At 57.5% G+C, this 14,468-nt stretch overlaps 1 protein-coding gene across 5 annotated transcripts in view; it reads left to right on the plus strand.

The window, feature by feature from the left end:
- Positions 1-14,468, plus strand: part of PRDM16 (PR/SET domain 16) — a 309,142-nt gene that overhangs the window by 88,107 nt on the left and 206,567 nt on the right. For all 5 annotated transcript variants that reach the window (XM_066374857.1, XM_066374858.1, XM_066374859.1 and 2 more), the window contains exon 2: positions 12,633-12,982. In XM_066374857.1, coding sequence (XP_066230954.1) covers positions 12,633-12,982 — 350 coding nt within the window. The remainder of the gene's footprint in view (positions 1-12,632; positions 12,983-14,468) is intronic.

Genomic DNA, 14,468 nt, shown 5'->3' on the forward strand with positions numbered 1-14,468 from the left:
ACCAGGTGATGACAGTGCTGGGAACCTGGTCCCCACATACAGGGGTCCAGTTGCTTTGAACCTCCCAACAATCTCCCCAGGTTGGATACACCCTTTTTACACAGGATGGGGTGGTGGTGGAATTGAGGTCCAGAGGGCATCTGTGGGAAAACCGGAAGGAGAGCCCGCTGGGCTTGTGGGGCCTGAGAGGCAGCTGAGATGGCGAGGGAGAGAGTGCCCCAGGGTGGGGACTGGGGGCTGAGGACATGGCTTCCTTTCCTTTTGGTGGGACAGCCTGTGAGACACCCCCTCCCTCTCCTGTGGGTTTCAGTGATGCTAAAAGCCCACCGTGGACTCTGACAGATATCTGCACCCTGGTGTTCAGAACAACATGATCCACAAAATGCAAAAATGTGGAGGCAACCCATGTGTCCACAGATGGATGGACGGACGGGTAAACCACGTGTGGCGTGTGCAGACGGTGGACTGGTATTCAGCCCTGAAAAGGAAGAAGGCTTTGTCACACGCTACGATGTGGACAGACCTTTAGGACTTGATCTTGAGTAAAACAAACCAAACACAAAAGGACAGTGGCTATGATGCCACTCGTAGGAGGTCCCCTGGAGGATTTAAACCCACAGAGACAGAGAGCCGGTTGGCGGGTGCCAGGGATTGGGGGTGGGGGGTGGAGGGGTCGGGGGGGGGGATGGTGCTTAACAGGGACGGAGTTCCCGTTTGGGAAGACGAGAATGTTCTGGAGGAGACTGAGGGGACAGCTGCCACAGGGTGAGGTGTGGAAGGCCTCTGAGCTGCACACACAGTGGTTAGGATGGTGAATTCTATGTTATGTGTCCTTTACCTCAATTTTTATTTAAAAAAAAAAAAAAGCACCCTGTGGAGTTGCCAAAGGTGAGCTTACAGAGCTGGTGCTTGGAGTCAGCCTCCCTGGGTATTTGAGGAGGTTGTGTGTGTGTGTGTGACGGGGGGGGGGGGGGGGGGGGGCTGGGACCTTCTGGTGCCTGAACAGTGCAGGAGGTGAAAGGTCCCGGAGGACACCCCTGGCCGCCAGCCCACGCGACGCTCATCACGGGGCCAGGGAGAGGCGGCTGTGATTTAGAAGAAAAACAGAGAGATTTGAGCAATCCGTGGCCACCTCGCTGCCCCCGGGGCTCAGGGAAGTGGTATATTAACCAAGGAATAAAGGAGAGAAGGGAAAAAAAAAAAGGCCAAATCACATCTCTCTGAAACAAAGAGGCTTTTTACTGGGAACAAGCCTTGATAAAAATTACAGTGGCATCGCCTGCCCGGGGCGATGGAAGCAGGAGGAAACGGACGGGGCCTGAAATAGGAACGCAGCGGTCCCCAGAGCATTGCGCGGGCAAATGATCATCTTAGAATAATGCGGTGGCTTTAAGTAGGGGCCAGGTGGTCTGGGTTGCTGGTCAGAGCCCCCACGGCCCTGGGTCAGCTCCGCTGGACAGGGACCCCAGGGGGCCAGGGAGGGGTGCGCGTGGGCAGTGCACTCCTGCTGCTCCATCTCGGTCAGCAGCCCCTCCACAGCTGGGCCTGGCTGCAGGTGGGGAGCTGAGGAGGGCAGGGGGACCCCCGCTGGTCAGTGTGGGAAGGTGGGTCTCACCTAGAGTGGGCTGAGCTTGGTCAGCGAGCAGTGTGGGGACTTATTCTCAGGGCGCCCAGTGTCCCAGGCTCTGAGGGGCTGCAGCTTGGGCTCCAGTCCTAGTGCAAGGCTCGTCTGGAACCTTTATCCCTTGGTTCATCAGTTTCTGCGTCTGTGAAATGGGTATAGATTGGTGACCTGATTCATGGTGCTTTGAGCAGACTGAGAACCCAGGGGCAGGTGGGGAGCTTTCAGTGAGGGGGATGGGGGTGGGGTGTGCTGTGAGCGGTGGGGACGTCCCAGCTGCATCCCCTGTGCTTAGGGTCCTCCAGCCTGACTCTTTAAATCTGTTTTAGCCTTCAATAACAAAGTAACATAAACTGGGGGCTTGAAACATTTATTCTCTCGTAGTGCCAGAGGCTTCCGCCCATCATCTCGACCATTTCCCTCGCACACAGGTCTCTCTCTGTGTTTCTCTCTCCTCTGCCTAGAAGGACCCCAGTTGTACTGAATTAAAGCCCATCCTCCTGACCTCCTCTACCCTGATCACCTCTGTAACGACCCTCATTCCAACTCAGGTCAGGTTTACAGGTATCAGGGTTTAGAGCAAAACGTGTGTGGGGGAGGGGGGTAGACACAGTTCTATTCACAATCGTCTCGGTGACAACCTGGGTGACAGGAGGCCCTGGAGGCCAGTGGAGCCCTCAGCCCAGAGCCAGGAGGACATGCCACTGCCAGCTCTGGACCCTGGACAAGTCACGGGTTGTTCTGACCTCATTTCCTTCATCTCCAAAGGAGGCGGCGCTTGTGGGCTGTTCCAGCCAGCTCAGGTCTTGGGACATGTCCCAGGCATGTGCGTGTGACAATGGCCAGGCCAGGTCAAACAGTGACCATCGTATCAGGATTGGGGATGGAGGGGATGCTCTCACACCTGGTCCCGGGCAGGAGAGGCTGGGACAGGGCTGGGAGCAAGACCAGAGGCCAGCGCCAGCCCTGGGCCTCCCCGGCTCTCCCGGGCCCTAATGACATTCAGCTCCACCCGCCCTACAGCTGGGGCTCCTTGCCCTCTGGTTCCCTGTGGGCAAGGCCCTGTGCCTGGGGCTGGGAATCTAAGTGGCGATTATTATTAATATTTAGCATGTTTGCAGGGACGTCTTTTCTTGGAGCTATTAATCTACGGTGTTAATAGCAGCCGTGCTTTGCTCTGGGCTGCGAAGCTCGCAGCTGCTCGGCGAGGGGAATGCCAATGAGCGTGAGCTCGGCGGCAGCGGCCGGCAGCTCTGGGCAGCTCCAGCAGGCCGTGGGTCCCCAAGCACCATCGGCACCTCACTGGGGCCTTCTTGGACCCAGACTTCTTTGTTCTTGGCTTGAAGGCAAGGGTCCTGCCTGGGGGAGAGGTGACCATGTTTGCTGTGGTTGATTGAGGTACGCGAACAATGGCAATGCCGAGCTGTCAATTTCTGGTCCCCTTTCTAGCCGTCGGTTTCTGGAACTTCGTCTGCAGGACGCTCCCTGCAACCCCCAAAATCCCCTTCATTGATGACAGGCCCCCCCTCTTGCCTGTTTGCACTTGGCAGGAACGTAGCAACATGGAAACCCTCAATTAGAAATAAGATGTCTTCTTTCACCATTTTGTTCAGTGGCTTCCCTGGACCCAGCTTGACTGGGTGCTCTTCTCTGTCCCCTATCTCCTTCCCTGAGCAGCAGGCGAGATGGTCCTAGTGACTGTCACAGCTCGCGTGGACTTACAGGCTCTGGGGCAGGGGGGAGGTGCTGGGTCTCTGAGGGGCCCCCTATCCACCAGTCCTCGGTGCATGGTTCAGAAGATAAAAGAACAGTCAGAACGTGGGGAAGCAAAGTCCCACCAGCTCAGTGAGAGGGCCAGGGGCCTGTGGTTGGACCTCGGAATTGGAGGTGTGCCTGCCACACCTCTGGAGTGCTGGGCCAGGTGGGTACTCCACGTGGGTGAGGGGAGGGCAGACCTGAAGGAGCAGCAGAGAGACCCGTGCCCTTTCAGAGCTGGGGACTGAGCCGAGCAAGCCCAGGTATTCTCCCAGGTTAACCAGTCAGAGTCTGGGGGGAGAGGTGTGAGGGATTCATGTCAATGGGGCTCATTTTCAGGGAAGGAAAGTCAAGAATGAAAAGTAGCGATTTCTGCCTTTAATATTTTCTGTTAAGAAAGGCCTTCAATATTGTCCTTGCATCCATTCATCTGTCCACCCACCCACCATCCACATCCATACGTCCATCCATCAATCCATTCATCCATCCATCCACATATCCATCCATCATCCATTCATCATCCATCCACCATCCATCCATCCATCCATCCATCCATCCATCCATCCATCCTTTCTTCCTTCCATCCATCTATCCATCCATCATTCATCCATCCATCCATCCATCATCATCCATCCATCTACACATCTACCATCCATCCATCCATTTATTCATTTATTCATTTCCCGTGTCTTCTATGAGACAGGAGGAAGGCCATCACTCTGTGCTGAGACACTTCTCCACGTGTTGTTTCACTGCAGAGAGAATGTTGAGGTTGTACCGTGTGGCATCTAAGAACTTTAGAATCAAGACTCAGTAGCCCTGACAGCTGTGTGGCCTTGGGGTTTCCCTGATGTGCCAGATGAGGGAGGTCGGAGCTAGCCTGACGGGGTCTCTGCAAAGATCAGATGGATGTCAGGGCCAGCCGCATGGTCTATGGTCTGGTCAGCGCCAAGCAGCCCACGAGGCCTCATTGGACAAGCTGGCTTAGTGCTCATGGTTTCTACCCACAAAACAGAGGACAAGTCTGTGTGCTGACCAGGGCTACCTGCCGTTACCCAGCTGCTCTTATAGTCACTCCTGGGTGGTCCTAGAATTGATTGGCCCTGTGGCCAGCCACTGACCTCACTTCCCAGAGCCCTAGGTATCGTCTGTTCTCCACTTGGCCTCACCTTTGCCGTGTTTCTTTCATATGCCCAGCTGAACTGAATGGTACCTTTCAGAGCTGCTTCTGATAGGCCTGGTGGAATTTAACGAGGCCCTTGTCAATAAAAACCTTGAGTTGGCCTTGGGGGAGGGGGTGTCCATGCCCCAGCCTGTCTCTCCTGAGGTTGAGGTCCTTGCTGTGGGTTAATGTGATGGAGACTTCTGGCCTAGGGCCCACACAGGTCCTGGGGGGAGCAGGCTCTTCCAGAAGGCCCTGGGCTCGCTATGTCTGCTGGTCCCATGTAGGATGTTTCCGTTGAAAACAGATTTGGGAGGCCTAGCCACGCCTGGTTTTACTGGAACTATAACCTGGTGATTCCTGGATGTCACATGGGTCTTCCCCCGGGAGCCAGGTGAGGGAAGGAGGGAAAGTGTCACCGCCTGGGTCCCATTTCAGCCACCGAAACGGTGTTATAAAAGCAAGCAAGTGTCTCAGAGGGTCTGGAGGCCAGTCTGAAGATGGTGGGAGTTGGGGGTGGGCTTTGTCACTGTCTGGTGGAAGTCCACAGTGAACCCCCCTCCCTCAGTGACATAGCCAGGTGCACAGCAGTGGGAGGAACCAGCTGTAAGCTCAGCCGGGCTGTAGCTTCCTGAGCTGAGAAGCACCTGTTAAGCGCTTCTGACAGGAAGTAAACTGAGGCACAATTTCTCCTGGCGAGCAGACGGGGTTACTGGGCATGGTGGGTTGACTGCGGGCCCTTCCCCTCCTGCCAAGTAACCGATTTGCAGACTTTCTTGCTGCGGCTCAGGGATGAATGGAAACAGGTCGGTGTGGCGGAAGCTGGTCCAGACTTCCAGGGTGATCTTTGGCAGTTTTTAGGAGGTTGGTTCTTTTCATGTGCAACCCTGTTTTTCTAGGGTGCGTGCTTCTCGTTTCAGCATTTCTGCCATGGGCTGTTTACCTCCCCTGGAGCCCCAGCAGCGGTTGTCATGTTCTGGGGGGCTCCTGTACACACAGATCGCCTGGACTGCACTCGGTCTCAGGTAGAACAGGTCCGGGGTAGGAACTGCAGCTCTGCAGTGCCAAGGGACACAGATATCTGTGGTCTGGGGACCCCACTCTGAGAACCCGTGAGCTAGAGGGGAAAACCACCCCCAAAACACCCAGCTTCTCTGTGTCCCTTGCTTCCAAACCTCATGGCTCAGCCCACTGGGCACGTTCCTACCAGGAAGCCACAGGCTTGCTCAGAGTTCTTCAGTACGAGGCGGTGAGGACCACGGCCAGCGCGTCCGGGCATGCGTGCTCAGGTTCCATTTTGGCTGACCCACCACTGGACACCGCACCACGTGGTCTTGTCTCCAACAACATCTCAGACCTGCCATTGTCTCCTGTGCTCACCTGGGCTTCTTCAGACAAGGGAGGCATTCCTTAGATTAGCTTCCAGTCCAGGTCAATTTAATGTCAGGCTGGTTCCTGGGATGGGAGAAGAGTCCACTCAGCCCCCAACTTCTGTGTGTCCTTGTGTCTGGCACTGTCGGACCTGAGGGACACAGCTTTGTTGGGCAAGACAGTGGGTCTCCTACAGGAAGCCACCGCCCCTTTGAGAGGTGCAGCTGTGAATTCTCTGGGTTCAGAGGTCACGGGTGCAGAATTCCCAGGGCGGTCCACAGCCAAGGCCTGCTGTTGTACCTCATGGGCCCCAGGAACGGTTTGCTTTAGAAGTTTGTAGATTGGACCTGACTCACCTGGTGTGTCCTCGACTGGGGATAAGGTCTGGAAGAGCCTTTAGCCCAGGCCTATCCATCACACCCCCCACCATAGTGTCGCCATCACCATGCAAGGACATCGTGTCTGTCTCGGTCTGCAAGGAGGACATGTCAGTGCCAGGGCCCTGGCCACTGCGGTGCCACCGGCTGATGCATGAGGGTGAACCCTGGAGGAGGTGTCATTGGCTCTAGGTCTGAGAAAGTGCTGGGGCCTTCTGGAGCTGGGTTCCACAGGCTGGCCAGGACAGCCTCCCCTCGTGAGCTCTTTGAGCCCATGAGCCGGCTGCAGAGGGCAGGGTGGACCTCAGATGGCAGCCAGGAAACAGGCGGCCCCCAGGGTGGGCTGCGGGCAGCGTGAGTGTCCTCACTGGGCAGGGCCATGCATCCCCAGCCCCACGGGGAGTGGGTGAAGGCAGAGGGCAGATAATGGCTGACCTCGCGGGGCCTGGGTGGACTTTACTGCAGACTGTTCTCGCGATCCGAGCTCTGTCAGCAAACCAAGTTCCAGGTCCACTGCGGGTCCCACAAGTTCTGTTTCTGAGCAGCTCACTCATGGGGGGAGGGGACACTGTGGCCCTTCTATCTTTCTTTCTTCCAACGACCTGTTCTCTCCCATTTGGAGGAATGGTAGTGTCCACCCAGCGGTCAGCATCAAATCAGCAGAGGACAGTTTGCTTTTGACCCACCACCACCCTGAGATGATCGCCAGGTGGGCTAGAATGAGGGGGGAGGGAGAAGGAGCAGATTCTGGGAGGCTCACTCTCAGGCTGGGCACTAGCCACCTTGCCAGCCTCCCCCATCCCCGCCCTGCCTGGCGCCAGTGTCCGCAGAGGGTATTGAAGATGATGGAGATGATTGGCCCAAGGCGACTGGTATGACCTTTTGGTTTTTCTGCCTGAAGCCCAGGCAGTTAAGGGTGAGCTGGACGCCACGGGCGTGTGGGCAGGGGCCCCTGGCCAACATGAGGGATCTCTGAGAGCAATTAAATGTGTTCTCGGATACATTCATCGCGGAAGGAATCTCACCCCACTGTGTGCATAGGTGGAATAAAGACCTGTGGTTTTTCAAAGTGGGTTTCCTTTTCATCAAGACTTTAATTGCAACAATTGTAGATTCACAGGCAGTGGTAGGACTGTGAGAGGGAGAAGCCCTCAGCCTGCCTTTTGCGGGTTTCCCAGATGCTAACAGTTTGCAGAACTCCAGTCTCTGCCGGGTGTGGACAAGGATACAGTCTGGGATGTCGATACAATGTATTCTCCTTCGACCTGGGGCTTTAACTTGTGCCCTGTGCACTTAGCTCGGTAGCTACTCCCGGGAAGGTCTGTGCCCACCACCACGGGCAGGATGCAGAGCCGTGTGGCCCCTGAGATGTCTCACCTGGTCCTCCTGTGACCTCCCAGCTCCCAACAGCTCATCCTGACTGTCCCTGAGGCTGTTCCAAATATAAAGTTGGCTTTTCTGTCTGGGAAAATCCCCGCCCCCGCCCCTCTTTTAGCCCCAGCTGCTTCCAGGAGTAACCTCCTAAAGGTGATGGGAACTTTAGTGTGACCTAGCCAGTGGGTCAGCCAGCCCTTCTCCATTCGGCACCTGGAAGGGTGGACTGGCAAAGGCCGGGCCGGCGGCTCTCTGGGCCAGGCAGGAAGGATGGATGAAGGCTTGGAGCCCCAGGGGGCCAGTGTCTGCTGGTGGCTCCCAGAACCCACGCTCCCCACATCCACGCACACCCTCTGGGGCTGGGCAGGCTATGCAGTGTCCAGAGGACAGAATCCTCCTACGGCCAAGTACGGGTGTCTGGGGAGGTAGTGAGTGTCCGGGGAGAAAAGTGTTCTGTGCTGGGGGGAGGGAAAGCCGGCCTCGCGGGCCTGTTGGCAGTGTGCACTGTCCCCACAAGGACGTCGGGGACCAGCATTGGGATGCTCCCTGAGGATCCTTCCGACCCGTTGAGGGGCGCACCCCGGGGCAGCCAGACACCACCCTGCTGTCTCCTGCTTGGAGGAGGAAAGGTGCGGGGGCCTTGGCCCTTTGGCTCCCAAGCCAAACAGAAAGGCTTTCCCTTCCCTTCTTCTTGGGGTCACCAGGCAGAGGACAGGCAGGGGGCTGGATGAGGCCCCGTGGACTTCTTTTTACGAGTTCATCACCTCCCCTAACACATCCCTTACCGACTCGCAGGCCCATTACACACATGCGGCACACACACGCTCACGTGTGCTCCCAGCCCCTGCTCCCACCCCCCACCCCCCAGGCAGGGCCAGCAGGTGTAACGGCTCTCCTGAAAACTCCGCCGCATGACAGAGGCAGAAACATACAGTGACTCAGAGAAATTCCCTCCTGAACCCCTGGCCGAGGAGCAAGGCTTAAATCTCTCCAGGTCCCCCCGGGAGCCAGCTGCTGGGAGCTGGAAGGAGCCAGTGGTCTTTACACCAATTATAATCGCCGTCCCGGGAGGGACACTGCTTATTTGTCCACCAGCCTCGCAGGGACAGTGCAGGAGGGACCCTCGGCGCTAGCCCAGGGAGCACAACTGTCCTAATCTGAGGCCTCTCTCTCTCTCTGGCTCCTGAGGCTTCCATGCGGCTCTGGGAGACGGTGGGATGGCTTCTGGTCAGGGTCAGTTAACATCTGAGTGTGGGGTGGGAAGCTGGGCAGAGGCTCCCACTCTGAGGCTGGAAAAGACCCAGCCCTAAACTAAGGGCCCAGAGGGACCAGGGGCTGGGGAAGAGCCAGGGACATGTTGGCTCCCAGTTGGCACGGTCCCAGACCTGGGAGCCACTGGGTTTCTCCACTTCTGTGACGCATTTTACGAGACCAAACGACCACAGAGCACATGCTGAATTGTGTGTGACGAGCCTGCACACCGGGTTTTGGCTTCACGTTCACCAAGAAGAACACAGCGGTCAGGCTGGGACCGGGCGCCTGCTGCCCGTGCCCCCCCATCCCCTCCTACCCCCGATCTCGGTGGCCCCGGCTCAGGATTGCTCACTGGCTCACAGCGTCCTGCTCCTTCTCCTCCGGCCACAGCCTGCCCTCTTCCCCTCGCCTCCCTGGTTTTATTCTCTTGGTAGGTTTCCCAAAAGGATTTTGAGGAATGATGGACTCGGCCATGAAACCTTTCTCTTGAAACGACAGCGAAACCCCAAATAAAAGACCTGAGGTCTCCGGGCCAGTAAATAACAGCATTGTACAGCCGGTTTCCAAAGTCATAAAAAGTTCATGTTCTTGGCGCTGCATTCCGACCTGAGAGAGAGAGAGAGAGAGAGAGAGAGAACGCGCCAGCGGTCATGGGGCCCGGGTAGAGGGGGCTGCGGGGGGAATGCATGTCCAGCCCAGGCCAGAGAGCAGAGGGGAGAGGGCAGAGGGGCTCTTGCCTGGGGCCACTACTTCCCAGGCCCCCCTGGCTGGAGCACAGGGCTGAGAAAGGGTGGTCTCTGGCTTCGTCCTCTCTGGGTCCCCAGGACCCTGGGGGAGCAGGACCACATGTGCTTGGCCTGCCCCATGGCTCCGGCGCCTCTGAGCCACTCTAAGCTTTCTTCAGGGCCCCCCGGGGGCTGGCTGCTCGAGACACCTCATTTTCTCCAAATGTTTCTGCAGGGTAATGAGGCCACCTGTCCCCCAGCTTTGAGAGAAGCATGCTGGGGGGCGGGCAGCCGAGTGGAGACTCGGTTTTCCTGGCGCTCGGGGCAATCACTTAACCCCCGTGCCCGCCGGGGGCGGGGGCCAGAGCACAGCCTCCTTTAATCATCAGGAAACACCGCTGCGCGCTCGGAGGCTGTTTGCTCGGCCTACAGTAAATTAAACATACCCTCGGAGTGCTGATTTGTCCTACTGCAGGTGAGGCGTTTTGGGAAGTAGAATTCAAACAATTCAAACAGAAAATTTAAGAAGAGAAAAATAAATCTCCCTAACAACAACAACCACCACAAAAGAGCCACCCCGAGATGCACATTCGTACAAGGGGACACTTTCTGCAAGCGAGTCCCCTGCATGGGGGGGGGGGGAGCCTTGCCCACCCCTCATCCTCATCCTGGAGCGAAGGCGCCCCCCACCACCCAGGGGTTAAGGATGTGTGTGGGGGGGCCCTGTTTCCACAGTTCCCAGTTTCCAATAATGAGGTGGCACCTTAATTACCCGCCTCCCCTTGTAATTTACCTCTGTGCCCCCCCCCCCGCCCCCGGCGGTCAGGGAAGGTGCACGGGGGTGCGCTTTCAAAGCTGAACAACCTCGAATCTTCAGGGTGGCGGGGGCTGCTGGGTGCTGTGTTTTTGAAAGGATCCTACCAGCCAATTAACAAGGAACTGTTGGTCACTTAAAACATAACAATTACTTTCTGTGAATGCTGCTAAATTAAATAAGTATTATCCCCATGGTTGTTTTCTCCTCCTCCTCCTCCTCCTCCTCCTCCTCCTCCTCCTCCTCCTCCTCCTCCCCTTCCTCCCCTGCCTCTCCTCCTCCTTCTTCTTGTTCCTCTTCCTCCTCCTCCTCCCCTTCCTCCTCCTTCTTCCCTCCTCCTCCTCCTCCTCCCCTTCCTCCTCCTTCTTCCCTCCTCCTCCTCCTCCTCCTCCCCTTCCTCCCCTGCCTCTCCTCCTCCTCCTCCTCCTCCTCCTCCTCCTTCTTCTTCTTCTTCTTCAAGACTTGGGTTTCTTTGTAAAGAAAACATTTTGTTTCTTCTCGCCCAGTTCTGTTTGCTGCCGGCATGAGGGGCTCAATGTCATCATTTTTCTCTCTCTTAAAAGTCTCATCTCCGTGGAGACTTCTGCTTCACCAGCCGATTGTCCAGTCGTCAGTCAGGAGCGAGGGGTGGGGCGAGAGACAAGGGCCACGGAGTGGAGTTACCACAGAGGCCAGGCACTTTCGCAGGTTTTCGAAGGGCAGAGGGCTCAGGCGGAAGCGTCTCCATATGGTCAGCAGGCTGGAGGGGGTCGAGCGGGCTGGGCCTCCTGCTCCTTCTGCCCCCTCCCTTCCATTCCCCCCGCCACAGCCCCCCCCCCCTGCACCGTTTCTGACATCTAAAACTTTATGATGGTGAGATTCAAATAACATAAAAATAAAAAGAGCCGTTTTCAAGTGGACACATCAGTGACATTGAGCATATTCACAATATTGTGTGACCACCCCCTCTGCCCAGTTCCAGAACATTTTCTTCCCCCAAAGGAGACCCCCACACCCATTCCTTGGCAATATCAATTCTGTCTCCATGCGCTGCCGGCTCTGGGTATTCCATAGACACAGAGCCACACATGCGTAGGCCTTTGTGTCTGGCTCTCTCTCTCCCTCTCTCTCTCTCTCTCTCTCTCTCTCTCTCTGCGTGATGTTTGCAGGGCGTGTCCATGGTCGGCACTTTTCACGGCTGTGTAATACTCCACCGTGTGGATGGACCACGTTTGTTCCTCCTTCACCTGCTGATGGGTGGGGAACACCTGCTGGGTGTTCCCACCTGTGGGGGCTTGTGGATAGCGTGTTGTGAATATCCACCTGTCTGTTCCGTTTTTTGGGTCGGCACCTGGAGCGAGCCCCTTCCCCACGGTGTGACTCACCCCTTGCTCTCACTATCACATACCCGCCATCCATGTTTTATCCCCTTCTCGGGGATGGTATATGTCCAGGTGGCACTGTCTAGGTTCCTACATGTCTTTTAGGAAGAACCCCCAAGAGAGACTTCCCCAGACATAAGCCAAGGACCCTTCTGCCCTTCTGCCATGTCCTGGGACCTACCGTCCCGTGAGTCCCATGTTCCTGACCCCAGCAGGCCTTTGTCCCAACCTGGCAGGAGGCCGTCGGGAACTTCCTGGGTCCTGCTGGCCCCATCCAGCTGCTCAGAGTAGCCCAAGTCTTGGGACACATTCCAAGGGAACCCAAATTCTGCATCTTCCCAAGAACTGGGACGTATCTCCGTGCCCAGATTCCCAAGGCCACAGACACCAACGGGATGGCCCTGGAACATGGGTTTCACCACCAGCCCCGGATTGGGTGCCCATTGTGATGGCTCCCCTCACTGTCCCCAAACCTGTGGAGTGTGGGCATCTTCCAGTCCCTCTCTCCTAAAGCGGAACAGGCAGATGGGGGTCTTGGTCCCACGCAGGGCCCTGGGGAGACGCAGGGAACTTTGGTTCCTGAAGGAGCTGGTGGAACCTGGGCGCCTCTAACAGGGATGAGGGCTGCTCAGCTCAGGGTCATGGGGGGCGGGGGGGGGGGCGTGTGTCCTGGGCGGGGCCGGTGGCCAGGGACTTCCAGATCTCTTGGCACCCTGGGTTCCTCTTCTGTCTCAGTGCCCTGTGGTCCCTGAGCCTCCCGCCCTGGGGAAGGTGTGCCGGCCACCTGGCCTGACGCTGCTGCCTTGTTTTCCCCGCAGGTGACGGCGACATTGTAAATAATATGTATGAGCCAGACCCGGACCTGCTGGCGGGAGAGAGCGCCGAGGACGAGACCGAGGACAGCATCATGTCCCCCATCCCCATGGGGCCGGCATCCCCCTTCCCCACCAGCGAGGACTTCACCCCCAAAGAGGGCTCGCCGTATGAGGCCCCCGTCTATATCCCGGAAGACATCCCCATCCCGCCGGACTTCGAGCTCCGCGAGTCCTCGATCCCGGGGGCCGGCCTGGGCATCTGGGCCAAGAAGAAGATGGAGATCGGGGAGCGCTTCGGGCCCTACATGGTGGCGCCCCGGGCCACGCTGAAGGAGGCCGACTTCGGGTGGGAGGTGAGTGTTCCTTCGCGTTGGCGTGATTGATCGCGGCCATTTATCTTGTGCTCCATCTATTTATAAAGCCGCCTGAGCCGCTGCCGCCGCCGCCCCAGGCAGGAGGCTCGGTTGGAGAGAGCGTTCGAATGTCACATTTCCCAGGCTTATTTTATCCTGCAGCCCGCATGACGTGACTCAGAAAGCATCGGAGGTCCTCGTGGACGCTTGTCAGCCCCCCGTGGGCTGTGCCCGCTCTCTTCCCGGAAATGTGTCTTTAATGAGCTCATGTCTTGAACAACCCTCCCCGCACCCCCTCCCTCCAGTGCTTCCCGTCTGGGTCTTAGGTGCTAAGCCTGCAATCTCAGCCCAACAATGGAGATTGATGGAATGTCCCCAGACAGCAGTCTCTACTCCAGGGAAACCTCGGGCACATGGGGTTCTGACTGCTGGCGAGCAGCTCACAGAGCACGCCTGCCCGGTGGCCGTGCTGTCCCCTAGCTGCTAGGGCCTAGCACCCCGTGCACATCAAAGCATAGGACCCCTGTTCACCACTCCCTGTCACCTTGCTCCCTGAGAGGAGCCCTCATTCCTTGTGTTCGTGGGGTATAGTCTCATCCTGCCGGACAGGGGCGTCTGCAGGTTCGAGTCCCCTGACTTAGGCCTGCCTCGATGGTTCTGGAGCCCGGGTGCGGTCAGGAGAGTGGAGGCACATTGGGTGAAGGGTGCTGATGTCCCTGAAGGTGTCCCTCCCTTGGAGGTATCTTATCCAGGCCACCATGGACGCTGGGCCCTAATCTGGGGTCCCCTGGGTCCCCGCACAGCCACACTTGAGTGCTTTTCTGGCTAGAACCCCGCCTGGTAGAAAATGCAGGCGCACACGGAGATTCCTTCTGGGGTGGAGGTCAGCTCTAGGAAGAGCACCTGTGTGCTCTAGGAAGGGACCAGGACAGTGAGGGCTGGGGGAGACAGCTCTCACATCCTCTCAGGGGCTTTGGGAAGGTTCCTACCTGGGTGGTCCCACGGTATTATTGTGTGTGGGTCCACCTCTGCCCTCCACAAGGCTTTCTGGCGTCTAAGCCTTCACAGCTTGGCCAAGTCTCTCCTTAGGGATGTGGGGGGGCTCCTGTGTGCCTTTTTCCAGTCACTCTGGGGCATCTCCCCTGGGGCCCATCAGCATTGACCCCTTCTCAGAGTCTCACAGGGCCTGGATGTGATGATGTTCACAGTCGAGGTGGAGGTGGAGGCTGTCCACAGCGTGGCAGACCTTCCTTCCGTCACCGGAGACGCATAGGTGCGCCCTCAACGCCGCTGGCCCTGAGTTCCCAGCAGAAAGGTAGACTGTGGTCCCTGGTCGCACATAGGGTATGGACACTGGGGGACACAAAAGCCCCCGCCTAAGGGCCAGCTCTGTTGGTTTACCTGGGAGGTAGGTTGACCAGATGGACAAAGGCATGGGTGCTCCAGAACTCACCACTGCTGGGCAGCTGGGCTGCATGAGCCGGGC

Source organism: Saccopteryx leptura, chromosome 3 (assembly GCF_036850995.1).
Source record: "Saccopteryx leptura isolate mSacLep1 chromosome 3, mSacLep1_pri_phased_curated, whole genome shotgun sequence".
NCBI classification, from domain to species: domain Eukaryota; kingdom Metazoa; phylum Chordata; class Mammalia; order Chiroptera; family Emballonuridae; genus Saccopteryx; species Saccopteryx leptura.